Genomic DNA, 22005 nt, shown 5'->3' with positions numbered 1-22005 from the left:
CATTAATATTGAATGAATACACGAAACAAATCAGAGGTACACTACAAAAAGTAACTAACTTTACGATAAACATAGTAAAGGTCACAGTTAATATAGCTAGACGTAAGATACTGGATGAAAACCAAACTAGCTGAGGGAATATGGTAACATGTAATGAGCAACAGATCCGGTTTGGTTTCAGACTGAAATATTTGCAAAAGAAATGTTTCTTGATAATAACTAAAGAGTCGTAGTATTGTTTTGTTTTTTTTTCAGTTAAAGCTGGAATCACAGTGGAAAACTATATCTTTGTATTTCTAGAAAAACACGAACTACAAAGAATGAAATCATATTTCAAAATCTGTTAAAACTTGATTAGCAAAGTGACAAGGAAGACTTAAGATAGTTATGGAATTCTCAGACAAAAATTTACAAGGTGGAAAATCCTAAGAATTTTAAACAACAAAGGATATAATAATTGAACATGTTTGTTTGAATATCTGGAATACAGTCTTGAGTATCGAAAAATAGTAGAATTCCCTAAAAGTACTATACATCAATATATGCTGGTATTTACAACAGCATTGGAGAAAACTCTGAGCAATAATTAATGCCAAACCTTTCAAGCAGCAGACACTCCTAACTATTCGGATTAAAGGAAATATCAAGATAAACAAGGAAAGAAAGATGGCAAGTACCGACATATCACATGTTTCAGAAGAAGAAGAAGAGAACTATCTAAGAATGCATTTGTTGCTGACTGGAATTTCTCCAAGGGCTGTGCGTGTATTATTCGATAATGAATTTCATCCTTCTTGTTTAGAAGCCTCTATTAAAAAGGAATATGGAAAATTGTATGACTTGAAAAAGAAGCATGTTATCAATGCAGCTCAATGGAATTTACTGTTTCCAAGTAGCGGTAGGTATTTGAATTTTTTTAATCCTAATAAGGCTCTTGTTTGCAAATTTTTAATTTGATTTGATATCAGGAAAAGGATCGAGTTGTAAGGTATATATGTCAATGAGACAGCTGGCTAACAAGGTAAATATATTCGGAGTGTTATCAACTTAAAACTAAAGAACAAATTCTCTTCTCAATTGTTGTGCTCTTCAACTTCGTACTTTATTTTGCTTGTTTAACTTCTTTTGATTCGAGCGTCACTGATGAGTCTTTTGTAGACGAAATGCGCGTCTGGCGCAAATACAAAATTCAACTTGTATCTATGATGAGTTTATTTATGGCACATGTGTTTACATGTACTTGGGTCATGGAATAGATACATAGTTTTGTGAATCGACACGCAATAGTTTGACCTGTCTGCTCAATAGTGGCATCATATGCTGCATCATTGTCATTACTTCGATAATCAACATTATAATATGAAAGACTCTGATTTTAACCAAGTGTATCAAATTCTAGAAAAAAATCAGTTATGTTCATATTGATTACAAAATTGAAATTAATATTTGATTTGCTATTTAGTGTCTTTACATATCAGATGTACATGTACTTGGCTAAGAAACAGGTGTAACGAGAGCTTCAGGAAGCTATTACTTCTGTTTCGAGCCTAGTACAAATATAGCTGATATGTAAAAACAATAAACAGTTATTGTTTTTATCCTGGAATTAGTTTGGTACATTTTTTCCATATCAATCGTTCAATTTGTTTTTGAAAGAAATCGACAGGTCTTAAGCGCAGACCGCAATGAGCATCACAAATTGAACAAATTGAACAAATTGAACAAATTGAACTGTGACATAAACAGAAATTTGATATAACCGTTCGCTCGCAACAGAAGCAGGATACCAGGAGACTATATACGTCTAGTATATGTATATCGCTTTGGATTATCTGTACACCTGCATTAGTATAAAAGAAAGGTCGATAGCATGATAATGTTCATAAAACATGGGTTGAATTTTACTGAAATCTGTACTTACAGGAGCCCCAAACTCCAATACTTTTGATGTCACATTAATGGTTGCATTACTAAGGAACTTAACGAATTTTCCTCCACCTGTTGGTGGATATGATCAATTACCAATGTGTTTAAATACCACACCCACAGCTGACCTGGCAAGAATAAAGCACTACAGAAACCAGTTGGCTCATCATGATGATGGAAAGATCAAGTCTACTTTATTTACCACCGCATGGGAGGATATTAGTGGGGTAAGTATATCTGTTATAACCTCAGATAATTATTAGCCGCTGCTTGGAAGGATATATGTGGGGTACGAATGCCTCTTTTAATATAGATATAATTATAAGCTACTGTTTGTCAAGGGGAGTGAGAAAGTTTAGTGAGGTAAGCATGTCATTTAACACTTTGAGTAATGGTAGACATTGCTTTAGAAGATTCATGTATCGTAGAGGTATGAATGCAATATTTTCATCTACGACAATGACCAGCCACTGCTTGGGTGTATAACCAGCGGGTTAAGGATGTACCTTATGACCTAGGAATAATTATAAATGAGGTAAGAACATCATTTTAAATAGCTAGGGTGATGATAAGCACTGCTTAAGAGAATACAAGGATATATTTATCAGTGGGATAGAAATATAATTGATTATATAAGGTAATTATAACTGCATTTCAGGATATCTGTAGGATAAGAGTATAAATCATCACTTAAGTAATGATCAGTCACTAAATCGGAGGATATCATTAGGTTAAGAATATCATTTTCCACCCTGTGTATTGATCAACCACTAGATGGTAGGATATCAGTGGGAAAGAATATCAGTTATCATTCAGTCACTGCATATGTGGATACCAATTTATCTTACCTCCTATACATTTCCAGGAATATGATTGGTTAAAAGCGTCCGCGTGCAAACCGTGTATATTTGATATTAGGTTAGTAGGGAGACGGGCCTTATCTCATACACGGTTAGTAGTGGAGTTACGTCCCTTTATATTCCATATTAGGTAAGAAGGGGGCGGGGCTTATTTCATACAAGGTTAGTAAAGGTGTTATGTCCCTTGTAAAAACAAAACGGTACTTAGAAAAAACTTAAAAGTTCCAACAGACGAAGAAATTGATGATTAAGATTGAAATGAATTCATAAAACACATTTAAACCTTACAAGTCGTTATTGTTGGCATCTGTTTTTGTAGGATCAATGGAAGTATTTTCTTAATGCTAACAGTATTGCCGAAGACTTGCTCATTTTGGGAATCACACGTTAAGATAGTCGGTAAGATAAATTCGTTACATAGTGTGCTAGTGACGTAATACGGTATATATGGGGTCAGTAAATTCCATATGGGGATTCGAGCTTCGCTCTCACCCCATATGGAATTTACTGACCCCATATATACCGTATTAGGTCACTAGCACACTATGTAACTAATAGTGTCAAGAATATCTTGCATTACTTAAATTATTGATCAGCCATTGAATTGGAGAAAATCAGAAGGGTAAAAATATGATTTATTCCCCAAGGTAAGGACCAGATTCAAATTCATATCTAAAATAAGAAGGTTTTATACCTCCGTCATATATTATACATTCTAGTAAGACGTCCTTATTACGCTTTGTAAACAAAGCTGTTCTAATTAGCACAAACTGACACATACATGTACGCTTTCATATTCTCGTTTTTTCCATTATTATTCAAAATAAAATACATACATTTTAGCAGCTTATATAAACTTTAATTATATATTGTTTATCAAACAACATATATTTACTATGCTTTTAGTTTTTAAAGTTATTAAATATAAAAATGTAATGTACAGACTTCACAGGGAGGAAACGAGAACAGCCAAATATTTTTCAGGTATTTTCGTACGCTTCCACCTATAAAAATACTAGATTTGTCCTGTTAGAATCCAAATAATTCCTTCATGTCATGCTCCATGCTCATTCTAACGCTCAGTGTAAAATATCGACAAATATAACGCCTACCCATGTTTCTTAACTAAACTTGTATAATGATATAACGTTATTCTATTTTACATGCTTCGTTCTGTACGAAATAAGAAAAATTCTTTCATATCATAAAATTTGTAAGAAATACAAGCCACTTTTGTATTGATTTTTGTTGAAGCTAGTCTTTCAAGAGATACAGGATTTCACTATGTTTGTGGCCAATTGTTCACAATCCACATTTCGTACTTTTTCAGTCCAAGATGATTATAGAACTTAAACTGACATATTTTAGACAACCTTACGCATTTAGAAAGTAACTCTATGTGTATGTGATTCAAATAACATCATGACTGATAGGTTTTTTTATTACAAATGTTTACTAGTTTTACTAGAGGTAAAGGGGGAGGGTTGAGATCTCACAAAACATGTTTAACTCCGTCGCATTTTTGCGCCTGTTTTATTTAAGTCAGAAGCCTCTAGCCTTTGTTAATCTTGTATGGTTTTTTTAGTTCGTTTATATGTTTTAGAGTTAAGTATGACGTCCCTTTTCACTGACCAAGTACACAATTTTATTAAGGGGCCAGATGAGGACCATCTCCAGGTGCAGGATTTTCTCGCTGCGTTGAAGACCCATTGATGACCTTCAGCTGTTATCTGCTCTTTCGTCGGGTTGTTATCTCTTTGACATATTCTCAATTTCCATTATCAATTTTATTGAATGTTAAAATCGAATGTTGAATGTTGAATGTTGAAAATCGAATGCTGAATGTTGATATTGATGATTATTGAAATCGAATGTTGAAAGAAGAAAAATGGGGAAAAATTGAATGTTCAATGTTTGAAATCGAATGCTGAATGTTGAAAACGAATGTTGAAAAAATGAATGTTGCATGTTGAAATTGTGTTTTAAATGTTGAAAACGAATGTTGAAAAAAATGAATGTTGCATGTTAAAATTGTGTTTTAAATGTTGAAAACGAATGTTGAATGTTGACAAACAAATGTTAAATGTCGAGATCGAATTTTAAAAGAAAGAAACATCGTTGATGAATTATTCGACCTCATTGTATCCACATGTAAACTTCAATTTAACTCATAAGCTATAGATTGGTAACGCATGTTTTAGTCGTGTTCAGCTATTTAAAAATAAAGAATGTCAACATTGAAAGTGAAACAAAGGTGAACCATTTCGTTGACTGATTCGATCCACAAAAAGAAGAATTCATTTTTGTAACCTATATATAACCCATGTATAACATGAAATCAAACAGACATAGAAAAATCTTATTGCACGATTTTGCTATCTATTTATATTTATTTTTATGTTTATATCGGGTTGTATGACCATATGCAGTCTTCGGGGGGTCATCTCGATAGTTAATTAGATGGCGTCTAGACTAAAACACACACGAAATTCTGATAAATATTATCAAGTACATGCATTGTTTACTGTTTATTTCAGACTTATTGTATTTTTGATATACGTATTAGTATGTTATAATCAAATATGAGAATTTGAGTCAAATTGGTGTATAGATTTTGACAGATAATCTCCTTTAACAAACACAATATTGAATGTTCAATGTTCAATATTGAACCAACTTGACATCCCTGTTTTTCTTGAGTTATGATTTTATTAAAAATAAAAGAGAAAAAAAAATAAAAGACGAAATACAGCTGAGTAGTACAAACTACATAGAACACCAACACATGACTCCAACCTAAAAACAAACAAAGACAATCAAAGACAAACAATCAAGCTCCAGTAAACTTCACTTCGCATAGGCACAAAATATGGTGGGGATAAACAATTAAAATCAATGCTTTCTACATGCATGTATGCTCCTGTAAATCATAGTTTTACCATATATACAGACACTTATCATTTCTGATTTAAATATCAACTTTTGAATTTTCAATTTATATAGGCTGTAAGAAGAATAGGTGGTCAACATATGGAAGAGGAATGTAAAGAACTAAGATCAAAACATTTAGACCAATCAACAGTGCCTTGGAATATTAGAGGTAAGGATACCAAGGGTAAGAGTTCAATTTCCATTATGTGTGATTTGTGCCGGTTGAATTCGTTGAGATGGTGAAAACAGGTTCCATATATTAGCTTTTTAAAGTCTCGTTGGGCTAAGATTATTGCAGCATTACACTACCTACTACGAAATGTAGATACGATTCTTGGGAAAGTAAATATGTTTTTTCTTTATATTTAAAACCCCATATTAACATAGGATAATGACTTATTACTTTTGAGACAATACTTTGCCTTATGAAATTAAGAAGATGTTTTTTTAAACCATTCATAACAATATTATGATCTTACCACAACAAAATGTAAAAATGCAATGTGGGGGTAAAGTTAGTTTGATGGAGAATGGTATTTTTACCTATACTTTTTCTATTTTTAAATGAAAATTCAATGTAGTTTGAGTTTGATTTTCACAGTTGCTGCAAAAACTGTTTCAATGTTATCCATTTTACATTTTTCAAAATATTTATATTAGGTATCTGAGTTATGACTCATACTCCCAATTTTTGTAATGTTTAAGACTCTTTGAAAATGGTCCAAATGAGTTATATATTCAGAGAAATTTGTTCCTATCTCTTTTCAATTGACGTTTACTTAATTCATTCTTTATCAAATTCATCGAACTCTAGTACTGCATAACCTCATTAAACCAAATTCGTTTATAAATTATATAATGAAATTGGTTGTATTTTAAGTGCATATTTTGAACTGAATGTATGAAAGAGTGCCTGCACAAATATGAATTCTAAACATGTCTTTCTTATATTCATTTTCTGTACATACAAGACATGTGCAATTGCATGTCCTCATCCTTGCTTCCCCAAGTGTGATTGTGGTATATGCATATGGTCACTGCTGGTCTTCTTCCAACCAGCAATAAAATCTATGCAAAAGTGGGGTGTCCGTTTTGCCTTGTGGACTACATTATTACCGTCACGTCCGGTCAGAATGGGACGTTAAATAAAATTCAAAATGACCACAGAAGAAATTTTCATTTTTATATTTTAGTACAAATCAGTAAGATATTGGATCAATGGCAGAAGAATGATGGTGACTTTGTAGAAACTTCAGCTGCAAAACAAGTGTTGGAATGTGCCCAGGAAAATAGTTGTGTAACTATTACAGCTAGTTCTGGTGTTGGAAAGACAGCAAACCTACAACATGTTGTTTTGAAAATGGCAGAAGAAGGATATGATGTACTACTTGTAACCAATCCACAGGACATTGTTAAATTTTATAATCCAAATCAGAAGACCTTGTTTGTTATTGATGACTTCTGTGGGACATATTCTATAAACCAGTCGGATCTACTGAACTGGGAACCATGCGTGAAGCGTATCGAAAAACTGATTCAGAATAAACTCACTAAAATTATTGTGGCTTGTCGATTACAAGTGTACAAAGATGAAAAGTTTGACTCTTTATCAATTTTCAAAGCCAATGTTTGCAACTTGTTATCCGAAGACTTGTGCTTGTCAAAAACCGAAAAGCGGTTAATAGCAGAGATGTATTTGGGCATAAAAGCCTCAGATATTATTGAATACAGTGATTTATTTGATTGTTTCCCGCTTCTGTGTAAATTGCATCATGACAATCATCAACTCAATATTTCCAATTTCTTCCAGAATCCATTTTTAGTTTATGAAGCCGAGATTGATCAGCTGAAAAGGAATGGGTGTTTTAGTAAATATTGTGCCTTGGCATTGTGTGTTATGTTCAACAATGAGTTAGAGGAAAAAGTGTTGACAGACGAGATGGATACAAACACAAGAGCAATCATAGAGAACACATTTGAGGCATGCCGACTAGATAAAGGAACATCAAGGTTAATTTTATTGGATGAACTTGACTCACTTGAACATACATTTATTAAGAAAGAATATGGTATATACAAAACTGTACATGATAAACTTTTTGACTTTTTATCTTATTATTTTGGAAAAACTATGATCCAGTGTTTAATAAAAAACGCACACAGTCAATGTATCATGGAACGATTTTTATTAGAAAAAGAAAAAAATATGGATCAGTTCGTAACTATTGTTCCACCTAAATACATTGAAATGTACATGCAGAGAATGGTTAAAGACTGGTCCAATGGTAAAGTAGTAAATGTTTTCTGTAATAACAATATGACCAACCGAAAGTTCAGAAATAGATACCTGTGTTATTTGAACACACTTGACATATTATATCAAAGACAATTAGCACACACATGTGATATTGATAGCCAAGATACTGTAATACTACAGTGTTGTTTTATATGTGATATTCCATTGATTCAGTGGTGTTTGTATCATGGTGTTGATGTAAACAGGTGTAGGTATGATGGTGGAAGTCCACTATTTGCATCATCACAGCTAGGTCATACTGAAGTAGTACAGCTTTTGTTGGACAATAAGGCGGACATCGATAAGTGCAAAGATGATGAAATATCTTCCCTGGTTATTGCTTGTCAACTATGATATACAGATATAGTACAGTTATTACTTGATCATACGGCAGACATAAATAAGTGTAGAGCTGATAAAACATTTCCACTTTATATGGCCTGTCAACAGAATCGTATAGATATAGTAAAACTGTTAATTTACAACCAGGCAGACATAAATAAGTGTACAGACAAAGGATCATCTCCTCTGTTTATTTCTTGTTATAAAGGATGTATAGATATAGTAAAACTGTTACTCGACAACAAGTCAGACATAAATAAGTGTACAGATAACAGAATATCTCCTCTGTTAATGGCCTGCCAGGAGAATCATGTAGATATAGTAAAGTTGTTACTTGACAACAAGGCAGACATGAATAAGTGTAAAGAACCTGGTTTATCCCCTCTGTATATTGCTTGTCAGGACGGTTATACAGATATAGTAAAGCTATTACTTGACAATAAGGCAGACATTAATAAATGTAGAGATGATGGCACATCTCCCCTGTATATTGCTTGTGCGAATAACCATTCAAACATAGTACAGCTGTTACTTGACAACAAGGCAGACATAAATAAGTGTTTAGATGATGAAACATCTCCCCTGTATATTGCTTGTGAGAATAACCATTCAGACATAGTACAGCTGTTACTTGACAACAAGGCAGACTTAAATAAGTGTTTAGTTGATGAAACATCACCCCTTTTAAGGGCTTGTCAGGAAGGTTATGCAAATATAGTACAGTTGTTACTTAGCAGCAAGATAGACATTAATAAGTGTAGAAATGATGAAACATCGGCCCTTTTTATTGCTTGTCAGAATAATCATGCAGGTATAGTCAAGATGTTACTTGACAACAAGGCAGACGTTAATAAGTGTACAGATGAAGGAACATCTCCCCTCTTAAAGGCTTGTCATGAAGGTAATAAAAATATAGTACAGTTGTTACTTGACAGCAAGGCAGATATTAATAAGTGCAGTAATAATGGAATATCTCCTCTGAATATTGCTTGTTTCGAGAACCGTGTAGACATAGTACATTTGTTACTGGACAATAAGGCGCACATTAATAAGTGTATAAGTAAAGATTCATTTCCACTGTTTATTGCCTGTCAGAAGAATCAGGTAGATATAGTAAGGTTGTTACTTGACAAAAAGGCAGGCATAGATGAGTGTTTAGATAACGGATCATCTACCCTATATATTGCTTGTGAAAATAACCATGAAAACATAGTACAGCTCTTGCTTGAAAACAAGGCAGACATTAATAAAAGTAAGAATGATGGCACATCTCCTTTATTTATTGCATGTGCGTTTAATCATGTAAAAATAGTAAAGTTGTTACTTGACAACAAGGCAGACATTACCAATTGTAGAAACGATGAGGTATCTCCCTTGTTTATTGCATGTGGGAATAATCATAAAGATACAGTAAAGCTCTTACTTGAAAACATGGCAGATATAGATAAGTGTAATATTAATGGATTATCCCCTATTTTTATAGCATCTGGTCATGGTTATATAGATATAGTCCAAATATTAATTGAGAAAGGGGCAAATTACAATAAATGTGCAAGCCTTGATGGTGTTTTCTACTCGCCAAAACAAATTGCAAGAGAACAAGGGTATAATGATATTGTTGCTTTAATTAGTGAACATTCTAGAAAGTATCAATTCAAGATGTAGAATGGTTTAAGAATTAAACAATGGTATTACTTGCTTTTGGTATAAATAGTCACTTTATTTATGGAACAGACAGTACCTAATGCATGGACTTTTACTTTCTCAGTAAATTCAAAATGAAACTTTCAAGTTATATGACAGAACAAAACAGTTATGCTAACAACTGGGCTTCCGAACCTTCCGTTAGTCTGTCAGTCTTTCTTCAGATCTTTTACCCAATACTTTTGATTAGATTGTAACCATTCTTGGATATATGGTCAAGAATTAGTTTTTAACAACAAATGTTCATATTGGTTCATGTACATATTGTTATATTTTCATTATATAGTACCATTTAACCATTCTTGGTGAATAAATAGTTAACCTGTGTCTCGCTATTTGAACACAAAAATAAATTGTTTATGTATTGTGTTAAAATTTTACCTAATTAAATGTATATATTGTATTTTGTATCGTAATTGTTTTGATCATTTCTTTTGTATATCGAATGTGTTATTGTATTTTTGAATGATACTTTTACCTCCATAGAATGTATGGCACAATGTTTTCCTGCTGTCCGCCATAACAGAGCTATGCTATGCTCCTCTTAATTCCTAACTATCATCATTGTCAGTGCTTTCGAAATACAAGAGTGCACACGCTGAAATGTATCGTCTTCTTTACTACTCATTGATATTAATTATGTTCATAGTCCTTAATATAAGGCTTCATTACAACTGTCACATAAACTTAACATTAACCAAGAAAACTAAACATTGACCAATGAACCATGAAAATGAGGTCAAGGTCAGATGAATTATGCCAGGCAGAGATGTAGAGCTAACAATTCTTCCATACAACAAATATAATTGAATAATATATAATATAAAATATATATATATATATATTGACCTGTTGCTTATAGTTAAAGAAAAACGGACCAAAACACAAAACCTAAACACTGAGCAATGTACCGTGAAAATGAGGTCAAAGTCAAAGTCAAATAATACCTCCGCGACTGAAATATAGATAATAAAATATTTCCATACACCAAATATAGTTGATCTATTGCATATAGTAATAGAAAAAAGACCAAAAACTAAAAAACTTAACTTTGACCACTGAACCATGAAAATGAGGTCAAGGTTATATGACACCTGCCAGCTAGACATGTACACCTTACAAACATTCCATACACCAAATATAGTAGACCTATTGCATACAGTATAAGAAAAAAATACCAAAACACAAAAACTTAATTATAACCATTGAAACATGAAAATGAGGTCAAGGTCAGATGACACCTGCCAGTTGGACATGTACATATATGCAATGTAATGTGTTTTTCTGTATACCGTTGTCCAACTTAGGTGATACCAGAATAAAATGATATAGACATATATATCTTACAGTCCTTCCATACACCAAATATACTAGACCAATTTGTTGTTTCAAGTAGTAACTGAACCATGAAAATGAGGTCAAGGATATTTGTCATGTGACGGACGGAAACTTTGTAACATGAAGCATCTATATACAAAGTATGAAGCATCCAGGTCTTCCACCTTCTAAATTATAAAGCTTTTAAGAAGTTAGCTAACGCCGCCGCCGCCGCTGCCGCCGCCGCCGGATCACTATCCCTATGTCGAGCTTTCTGCTACAAAAGTCGCAGGCTCGACAAAAACTGTGCTTCCCTATTAAATTTGAAATATGGTTAACCTTACTTTTATAGAACATTCTTAAATCTTCTAATGTATGTACTTTAAACAATTTTGATATGACACGGTCATTATGATTGTTAAGTCTTTTTCAGTGTTCCAATTAATTTGAAGACTGTGATAAATTCAGTACTGTTCACACAAATCTGAATCATGTAGAAATAGTAAAGTTGTTTTTTAACAAAAAGGCAGACATTAACAAGTGAATAAACAATGAGGAATATACAACATACTGAATTTTCTGTTAAGCTACTGAACAGTGCTGAGTTGGCTGCAAGTAAAGTGTCTTAAAACAGTGCTGAATTTACCGCAGTTATTAAGGCTGAGAGTTGACTGAAAGATTTTACATGACTTTATATTTCATTGATTACATTTAAGACTTAAATAAATTCACTAGTTGAAGCTTCACATGTTTCCAAATGTTTTACGGTGTATAAAGGTGTCACAAAAAAGCTTCACTCATTCCTTTATTTGTACTTAATTGACTTATACTTTATACTTTAGTTTAATATTTGAGTGTATTTTGTAAGTAATATACATGTCTGTCTGACGTATTTCTTAATGTTTCTTCTACCTTTGATGTTTTTCGTCTGAAAGTTGTTCTGCAAATATATAAAATATTCAGTTAAGAAAGCAAAGTATTTTATCTAGTGACATCTTTTATCATATTGTATTGTAAATCGAAAAGAATAAGCATTTTGTGCATTTGTTTCAACTCTGATTTTCATTTTAAATATTAAAATTATTATTATTGTTTTATTGGCAAATTAAACATTTGACTTTGTGCATGCTGTGTTCCTATTCTGGCTGAGAAAGATGATTTGCACTTGGTTAATAAAATAATCTTATGTTATATATAATTATTAGAGTGGCATTTTTGAAAATCAGTTACGTACAAGTTCTGTTTAAAAAGTAATCGCACTAAAATACCGAACTCTGAGGAAATTTTAAAATGGAAAGTCCCTTATCAATGGCAAAATCAAAAGCACAAACACATCAAACGAACTGATACCAACTGTCATATTCCTGACTTGGTACATGCATTTTGTATGTAGAATCTGGTTGTATATCTAGCTAATCATCTCACTTGTATTACATTCGCATGAAATTGACCGATATGACAAAGCATTCGAAGTATTCTTAACATCGTGAATTCTGTGCCTAAAGTCTCTTATTTAAATCTCCATTTTCTCAAATTAATGTCTTCTAATTGACACACTTCATTTCTATAGTAAATATGTATGTTAACCATCTTAAGTATCAAGAATCAATTCACTTAACATAATTTCCAAAACATATTGAAACATACAAGCCACACAAAAAATCCAACTGAACAAACAAAAACAAACAAAGAGAAAATCAACGAAAATTACATGGTTAAGAGACCCCGCCTTGGTACACCAGATACAGTTAAGTGACACGTTAGCAACCAAACACGCCATTGTTGCTCATCTTTATCATATGCTGAAATATTAGCATGACGGGACTCATACACCTTGTACATGCGTCTTAATTACTGCTGTGAAATTCGAATTCATTGTTGAGAAAATGACATTTTAGATCGTTGGCTTTCCGCCATTTTGTTACGGCCAGGAATTACCTTTAAAGTGTAGCCAACAAAAGACACAAATCAATACTAAAATTTAACAATATTTATTATACAAAAGTTTACAAGAAGTATTATACAAATATTACTGTCAACTTTACTGTCAAAATATGAGTCCAATCTTTTATCTTTATCTGTATCCGGATATCTTTCGGAATCCAATCTGAATATTACGGTCACAATCCAGTATGATGTTGTTTGTAGAATAAAAGTGTCAATCCAAATGCTATGAATATTAATGTCTATCGATGTCTAAGTCTAAGTGTGTGTTTAACTTTAGTGTCTATATATATAGTTGTCACGGAAAATTCTAGAAGACTCTATAATGGAACGTCCTAGAAAGTTACAACGGAAGTTTCTAGTAAAATGTAGAAGTTTATATAACGCATCTTTTATTAGGATCATTCTGGAATCATTATGTAAGTCAAATGGAAAGTTACAATCATTCTGTGATTGTTCCAGTGATTTCTAAACTGCACAGTTCTAAGATTATTCTGTAAACAACTAGCAGGCCACACAACACAAATCAGGCCAACATAAATAAATACAATAATTACAATATCATAACAATATCAATGTTAAAGGTCAATCAACTTCTTGGGCTCAAAGGTCAAAGAAAGAATGATCATTTTTCACTTTCTAAGTAAGGAGCCTAGCATGAATCGGACAAGAATTTACCTTATCAAGAGTCAAATGTCAAAATGCAGGTCAGACTGACCTATGCTGTGAATGGAATGATTGCATGATGTGCATGTTAAGTAAACTTAAAATTGGTCAACAACCCATGATAATGATATCAAGATCAATTGAGCCTGGCCAGTCATCATTTTCACCATGCATTAAATTTCATACACCAAAAATAGTTTGGCCTTTTGCTTAAAATATCTGAGAAACAGACATTGCCATGTGAATATTTTACATTGACAAATTTACTATGAAATAAGATCAAGGTCAGATGAACCTTACCGGACAGGTAAGTAAACCTAACAATCATTCCACATACCATATACCCGTATAGTTGACCTAATGCTTAACGTATATGATAAACAGACAAAACTATTTAATCTTCAAAAATAATAAATGAACCATAAAAAGGAGGTCACAGTCAGGTAAAACTAGCAATCTTTCAATACAACAAATGGTCCGATTGCATATAGTATCTGACATACAGACCAAATAAGAAGAAAAAATAAGATTGACCCTATGAACAACAAAAATGATGTTCATATAATACTCTAATCAATGGGTCAACTATACTTGATGTTTGGATTTACATGTCTGTCTGTTTTCAATGAAATGAGATTTTCCAATGCTACTGCATCTGCATACTACATATGATTGGCCTACCATTTAAACCTACTCACTGACTTTTACATGTAAACTAAGCAAATGATTCAAAATCAATAGACCATAGAATTTTTGGCATACGTGTACTTTGAATCGAGTTACATCGGAATATGTAATAAAAAATGGGGGTCACCATTTTTGTTTTTTTGTAATTTTCATAGGAAAACGTCAATTTTGGCGACAAATTTACTTAAGTATATAGGGGAAATGCCTTTTTTTCGGCTTACCTTTTTAGATTTTCGAATGGATGGCTAATTTCTTATATACGGAGAAAAACAAAAAACTAACATAATATCCAGGATTGCATAGTGAATCCATACACGTATAGAAACTCATATGTCACCATCCTTGTTTTTTAAATAAATGGCTTCAAAGTTGATCGATAGGCCTAGAATTTGACCAAAAACGTGTGACGTTATAGTGTACGGAATATAACGTTATTCCTTCTCAGAGAAATGGAGAAAAAAATATGTGTCGGGATCTGAATGAGTATATTTTATTTTCATTTCCCCTGTCGACTGTCGTAAAGTTCCTAGTAATGCAATATAAAATTCTACTGAATCAGATATAATTTTATTTCGTCCAGCACATGGAATTTCACTCATGAATTAATCGCAATATCGTCCGATTTTCACTTCAAACGAGCATATATATACTTGAAACATGCGTGAACAGGTTCCATGTGAATCTTATAATAATAGTTCATGCATAAATCACCGGAATTTTGTACACGTTAAATTCACGTAAATATTTGAAATAAAATTATTTAAATAATATCTTTGTTCTAAAATTTGATTAAAACCATAAAAAATACCTTCAGATTTTTGTTAAGTTTAGGTGAAAATTAAAGGAAACATCCGAATTACTGATTTATAACTCCATCATATTAGACAATGGTGGTATCATCACTGCATCCCGTGATGCAGAAATATAGTATTTTAAAAAATTTGATTCATTTAACAGTTTTTTAATTACTCGGTTTGATGGTTGTTTAACGTTCAGTGGCAAATAGTTCATGCATGTTCGGGACGATACAATACAATTGTGAAAACAGTTGTTTATAAAAGACACATTTGATGCACCAGTCAAAAAAGATTAAACATTCTGTTATTTGTGAAAATTATGAGGAAAAATAATGATCACGATAAAATACACATTCCAAAAAATAAAATAACAAAACTCCAAGAAAAAATCAAAACGAAAAAATCCCTTATCAAATGACGAAATCAAAAGCTGAAAAACATCAAAAGAATGATAAAAGCTGTCATATTCTTGACTTGGTACATACAATACATGTAGTATAGTGTACTCTGCGTGGTGTAAATGTGTTACTTGTTTGCTCAGCAAGTCGGACAAACCTTGCAAACTGTTAACCCGAATAATTCAGTCGTTATATTCCGCTTACTCACATTAAGTAAGTAGGAGAGATCGATTACGGGGAGGGACTGAATTATTCGGGTTAGCAAACTGTATGCAAAATTTCACAAATTTCAACATTCTGTCATTTGTGAAAAATTATTTACATAACAAATCTTGAGATCATATATGCATTCTTTATATAAGTAAAACAACTGCGAAATTTAAAAGTTCCAGCTTGAAATTCAACCTGTATCAGATGTAAGCCGGAGTCTGTACTCTGTGTGCCTTTGTATTTTATCAAAATGCCTAATCCAGCAACCTGTCATGAAACAAAAAAGAAACTCCAGACGATATGCGCACCTATAATATGAGTAGTAACACCAGGTACATAGTTTTAAAGCTGAAGCAAAACTACTGTAGTCCTAAATAATTAACCGAATTAACCCTATATATACTTAGTGCGGGATTAACGGTCGAACGAACAAATGTAAAACAATATGATGATACCATGGATACGTGCTCTATAAGTAATTTGGTGACAACGCATATTTTTGAATATGCAGTTCATATAATGGAATTGTAATTTGGAGATCTGAATGTAGTAGCAATGTAAGAAGGATAGCATTTCCGTCATTTCGTCTTTGGTGGAAAGTTGATTAATTGGAAATTTTACCGCATCTCCTTTAAGGATATAATATATATCATAATGGTTTGAATTTTCTAGAGAAGAACAAAAGTTTTAAGACTTAAACTAATATTTACCAAGAGACTGAAATGTTACTGTGACAATTATACTACACATACTCAAAATTTTCCAACGTTTACTAAAACTACAAATAAGAAGTGTAAAGATACTATTCCAATTAGCTTTAGTCACGATTTTCTTGATGTCTTCAAGGTGTTGATGTCAGTTATTTAATGCCCAGCTGTTGCTATCTTATAAATTGCATATCACATATCTCAATTTATCATTCTATCAGCCAACTTTTGTACAAATAACATGTACAATTTTATTTTTTTTATTTGTACTTGTACTTTTACAAATAAAGTCTCATGTTACCCCATTTCCAAAATGAGCAAGCGGTAACGTAGATAGATCTATTTAGTTTTGCGTAACTGTTCAGTTTTGATCTTCCTCGCGGTCTGCGTTTAAACTTTAATTGTCGAATTTTTTGAAAAAATTAGAGGCAATGATTTAGATTTTAACAACTAAAGTTTCAAGTGACGGGTGTAAATTGTAGGATTGATTGCTTTGATTATTGGTTGGTTAACGTCCAGTGGAAAATATTACATGCATGTTCAGGACGAGAACAAGTTAACAATAAAAAAACAATAGGTAGGTTTTGCAATAGAGGCAGGGCATCCGCGATGATGGTCGGGAAAATTTTAACTGACGCTATACATGTATATATATACTTGTATACTTGTTCTAAAAACTAATTTTAAGAAAGAAATTTCCGGGCCTTTTTCGACGCCTAGTATGCGAGCAATATGGACCTCAGAGCCCTAAAAGGTAACTTTGTTAATTTTCTTTCAGTCGTTTTGTCTCCCAACTTGTACATGTACATTATTTCCAACTCAAAACTAGAAAAACACCGAATACCCATGCAAGCGTAAATTAACACGAATATAAAATCTAAATGATTTCAAGATCAAGCTTTTTTACAGTCTCTTGCCGTTTGAATAATAAAAAGTCAGCCGCTTGCATGTAAATTTCGAGAAAAAAATTATAACGGAATCAGGGAACACGCAACCGGTCTGACTACAGCAAGCCCCAACTATCCGTGAACTTGCGTTTGTAGACGCAAGTGGATACTCGGGGCTGGCTTTATTCAGACTGTAACGGAACCTGAATTTTGTTATTTTATTTTAACTTTCTAATGCTTCATTCCGATGTTGTTGTCCGTCCTAAGTAGACGTGGTTTATACGATTACAAAGCTAGCACTGTATTTTAAAATATTTCCAAAACTATATCGAATTTACTCTGTACAGACCAATGAATTTCAAAGACTGTTTTGTTTACACATGGAACACAGGAAAAGTTATTCGGCTAAATAACCACTTTTTTACATTCCATATAAACAAACTATTTTCTGTATGATTTTCAACGCCTGCTTGTATTGTGCTTTTCCCCCTAATTATATCCGTATTCTCATCCAAATAAATTTCAATTTGCCCGCGCGGTGTTTTCGATGACCATTTTAAAACGAATTAATAGTTGTAAAATTCCCCGTTTTTTCCACACATCATCCTAAGCTTCTATAAATTAGATTTCTACTTTCAAAACAAAATTTCATGGGGATACGGCGTGAATCATGAATAAGTACTTATTGCAAAAATAAACCAAGGTTTACTTTTATAAATTGTCATTTGGATGTGTCTGTTATGCATAAGAACATATATAGATAAAGCGTGCAGATGCTTAAATATCAAAGAAACAGAATATTTAAAACGTAAAGTAATACTTTTTAAAGATTAACAATGAGCAGAATGATTGCAGGAAAACGATAAAACAATCTATGTCAAATAACCGCTACGTATTGCATCAAAACTCTCTGCACTCTGCATCTAGGGAAAGATACCGTTAAAAATGCCACACAAAACCCGCTGCATTGGCTTACATGTGTGAACGTTATTCGATAACGTCAGGAACGATAACTCATGGCGTAACGTCATTCGGTATCGTGTTACCTTATATAAACATATATAATACAGAGCTGCCTCATGGCGCATGATAAGCCTTTAGGGTTTTTTTTAATAACAAAGTCCAGAACTCCTCATGTCACCAGAAACCTATAAAAACAAGAGTGCAGATTCTGAAATGTGTCGCCTAATTTAATTAGTATTGATTTTGTTTTTATAGTCCTATATATAAAGCTAACTACAAGTACCAAATAAACTGAATATGATCCAATAAAATGAGATCAAGGTCAGATATACTTAACTGGAAATACATTGACACCTTAACATCATTCCTTACACTAAATATGGTTGACCTAATATATACATTTTCTTAGAAACGAACTTAACTAGGAATCTGAACACTGACCAATGACCCATGCAAATGAAGTCAAGGACAGATTATATCTGCCAGACAGACATATACACCTTACAATCATTCGATACAACAAAGATAGTTAACCTATTTCTTATAGTTGAAGAAAGATAGATCAAAACATAAAAAAACTTAAAACTGAGCAATGAACCGTGCAAATGAGATCAAGGTCAATTAAAACCTTCCAGACTTACATGTACATCATAAAATATTTCCATTCACCAAATATAGTTGACCTATTCCATATAGTTTTAGAAAAAAACCAACAATAAAATGCTCCACAGGGCGCAGCTTGATACGACCGCAGAGGTCGAACTCTGAACAATTGGGGCCAGTATGGACACAACCTTCAAGCTTAATACATCTCTGAAATTTGGATTGTGAATAAATATTGTACACAGCATAGGTTTCTGACACAGAATGAATGTGGTCTAATCAACTTAAAAAAATTACATTTACCTATTATGGTCCAATATCTATAATCTAAATACATGGATTGATTCAGCATATCCCCTATTTGGACCAACTTGAAAACTGGGCCCATTATCAAAAATATAACTACATGTTTAGATTCGGCATATCAAAGAACCCTAAGAATTCAATTTTTGTTAAAATCAAACAAATTTAAATTTGGACCCTTTGACCCTTAATGTAGACCAATTTGAAAACGGGACCAATCATTTAAAATCTTAAAACACAGTAAGATGCGGCATATCAAAGAACCCCAATAATTCAATTTTTGATGAAATCAAACAAAGTTTAATTTTCGACCTTTTTTACCTCAATGTGGACCAATTTGATAACAGGGCCAAAAAAATCAAAAACTATATACATGGTTAGATTAAGCATATCAAATAACCCCATATTTTCAATTTTTGTTGAAATCAAACTAAGTTTAATTTTGGACCCTTTGGACCTTGATGTAGACCAATTTAAAAACAGGACCAAAAATCAAAAATCTAAATACACAGTAAGATTCGGCATATTAATGAACCTCAATAATTCAATTTATGATGAAATCAAACAAAATTTAATTTTGGACCTCAATTTGGACCAACTTGAAAACTAGGCTCATTATCAAAGATCTAATTTTTGACCCCTATTTGGACCCTAAGAATTCAATTTTTGTTAAAATCAAACTAAGTTTAATTTTGGACCCTTTGGACCTTAATGTAGACCAATTTGAAAAAGGGACCCCAAATTAAAAATCTAAAAACACAGTTAGATTCAACATATCAAAAAACCTCCATTATTTAATTTCTGATGAAATCAAACAAAGTTTAATTTTGGACCCTTTGGACCTCATGTGGACCAATTAAAAAACGGGTACCAAATTCCAAAAATTTAATACACGGTTACATTCAGCATCTAAAAGAACCCCAAGAATTAAAAACATTGAAATTGTTCAAGAAATAAGCAATTTATACAAAGTATTAGATAAGTTTGTTTTGGCCCCTTTTTCCTAAACAGTTTGGACCCCTCAACCTACCTTTTTTGGTATGGAACCATGTTGTACAATTTCAGAAAGATTCATGCACTTACACACAAGTTGTTGTCTGGAAACTAGAAAAATACTTATTTTGACCCCTTTTGGGCCCCTTGTTCCTAAACTGTTGGGACCATAACCCCCAAAATCCCAACCTTCCTTTTGTGGTTTCAAATCTTGTACTAAAATTTCATGTGTCTTCTGATGATGCTGAAGACGACAACAGACGACGACAACATGATACCAATATACATACGCAAAATTTTTTTGTGGTTGTATAAAAACTAAACCATGAAAATTTAGGTCAAGGTCAGATGACACCTGCCAATTGGACATGTAAACCTTACAATCATTCCATATACCAGATATAGTGGACCTATTGCTTACAGTATCAGAGATATGGTTTTGACCATGAAAACTTAACCTTGAAATGATATCAAGGTCAGATGAAAATGAGGATTTTGCAAAGAACTCACATACCAAATATAGTTATCCTATTACTCATAATGAGAGAGAAATTAACATTACAAAAAAACTGTTTTTCAAACATGAAAATGAGGTCAAGGAAAATGGACATATGACAGACGAAAACTTCATAACATAAGGCATCTATAAACAAATTAAAGTATGAAGCAGCTATATACAAAGTATGAAGCATACATCTTCTAAAATATACAGCTAAGTAGTTAGTTAATGCTTCCACTGCTGCAGCCACCCATCCACTGTCCCTATGTCAAGCTTTCTGGGAAGTTGCAGACTAAAAGCAGGTTTCATTTCAATTTCAATTCTGTTATCTATGATGAGTTTATTTACAACCACTGGGTCAATGCCACTGCTGATGGAGTTTTTATTCCTTGAGGATATCACAAGCCCAGTAGTCAGCACTTCTGTGTTGACATGAATTATCATTAATATGGTTATAATTATAAGTTAACTGTTCACAAAATTTTGAAATTTAGAAATACTAAGGCTTTTACCTTAGTTGTATTTGGCAAAACTTTAGAAATTTTTGGCCCACAATGCTATTAAAGTTCGTTCTTTATTTGGCCTATTTCACTTTTTTTATTTGAGAGTCACTGATGAGTCTTTTGGAGACGAAATGTGTGTCAGATGCAAACAAAAAATGTCAATACTGGTATCTTTGATAGATTGATTTATAGATAAATAGCAATAACACCAGTTCCATGAAAACTGCTCAAAGCATATTTATGTTATAGGCCTAAAACTGGAAAATAACCACTTTTTTATAATTGAAATCCCACAACTCGTAAATGTAATATCTAAAAATAATTAAAATTGTAAGGTACCTCACGTCAACAGATATTAACAATTCACCAAAGTTTCATGCAAATTGGTTAAAACCTTTTTGAGTTATGGTCTGACATGTTGACCACAAACTTACAGATAGGCAAATAGAAGGATGGATATGTGGACAGA

General features: G+C 32.6%; 1 protein-coding gene across 1 annotated transcript; it reads left to right on the top strand.

Annotated features, from left to right (window-relative positions):
• Positions 1–261: 261 nt before the first annotated feature.
• Positions 262–8374, top strand: LOC143057774 (uncharacterized). Its single transcript, XM_076231168.1, has 4 exons — positions 262–898; positions 1924–2153; positions 5790–5886; positions 6911–8374. Exons 1-4 carry the CDS (start codon positions 667–669, stop codon positions 8365–8367), a joined length of 2016 nt encoding a protein of 671 aa, XP_076087283.1. The 5' UTR covers positions 262–666; the 3' UTR covers positions 8368–8374.
• Positions 8375–22005: the final 13631 nt, after the last annotated feature.

The sequence above is a fragment of the Mytilus galloprovincialis genome, chromosome 13, assembly GCF_965363235.1.
Source record: "Mytilus galloprovincialis chromosome 13, xbMytGall1.hap1.1, whole genome shotgun sequence".
Taxonomy (NCBI): Eukaryota; Metazoa; Mollusca; class Bivalvia; order Mytilida; family Mytilidae; genus Mytilus; species Mytilus galloprovincialis.
Note: the sequence above shows the minus strand (reverse complement) of the source record. Positions and strands in the feature narration are given on the sequence as shown.

Excerpts from the sequence above, each read along its gene's own strand:
- LOC143057774 (XM_076231168.1), top strand. The coding sequence starts at position 667 with ATGGCAAGTACCGACATATCACATGTTTCAGAAGAAGAAGAAGAGAAC. Across the intron at positions 899-1,923 it reads TTTACTGTTTCCAAGTAGCG|GAGCCCCAAACTCCAATACT; the intron begins GTAGGTATTTGA and ends CTGTACTTACAG. Across the intron at positions 5,887-6,910 it reads AGTGCCTTGGAATATTAGAG|TACAAATCAGTAAGATATTG; the intron begins GTAAGGATACCA and ends TTTATATTTTAG.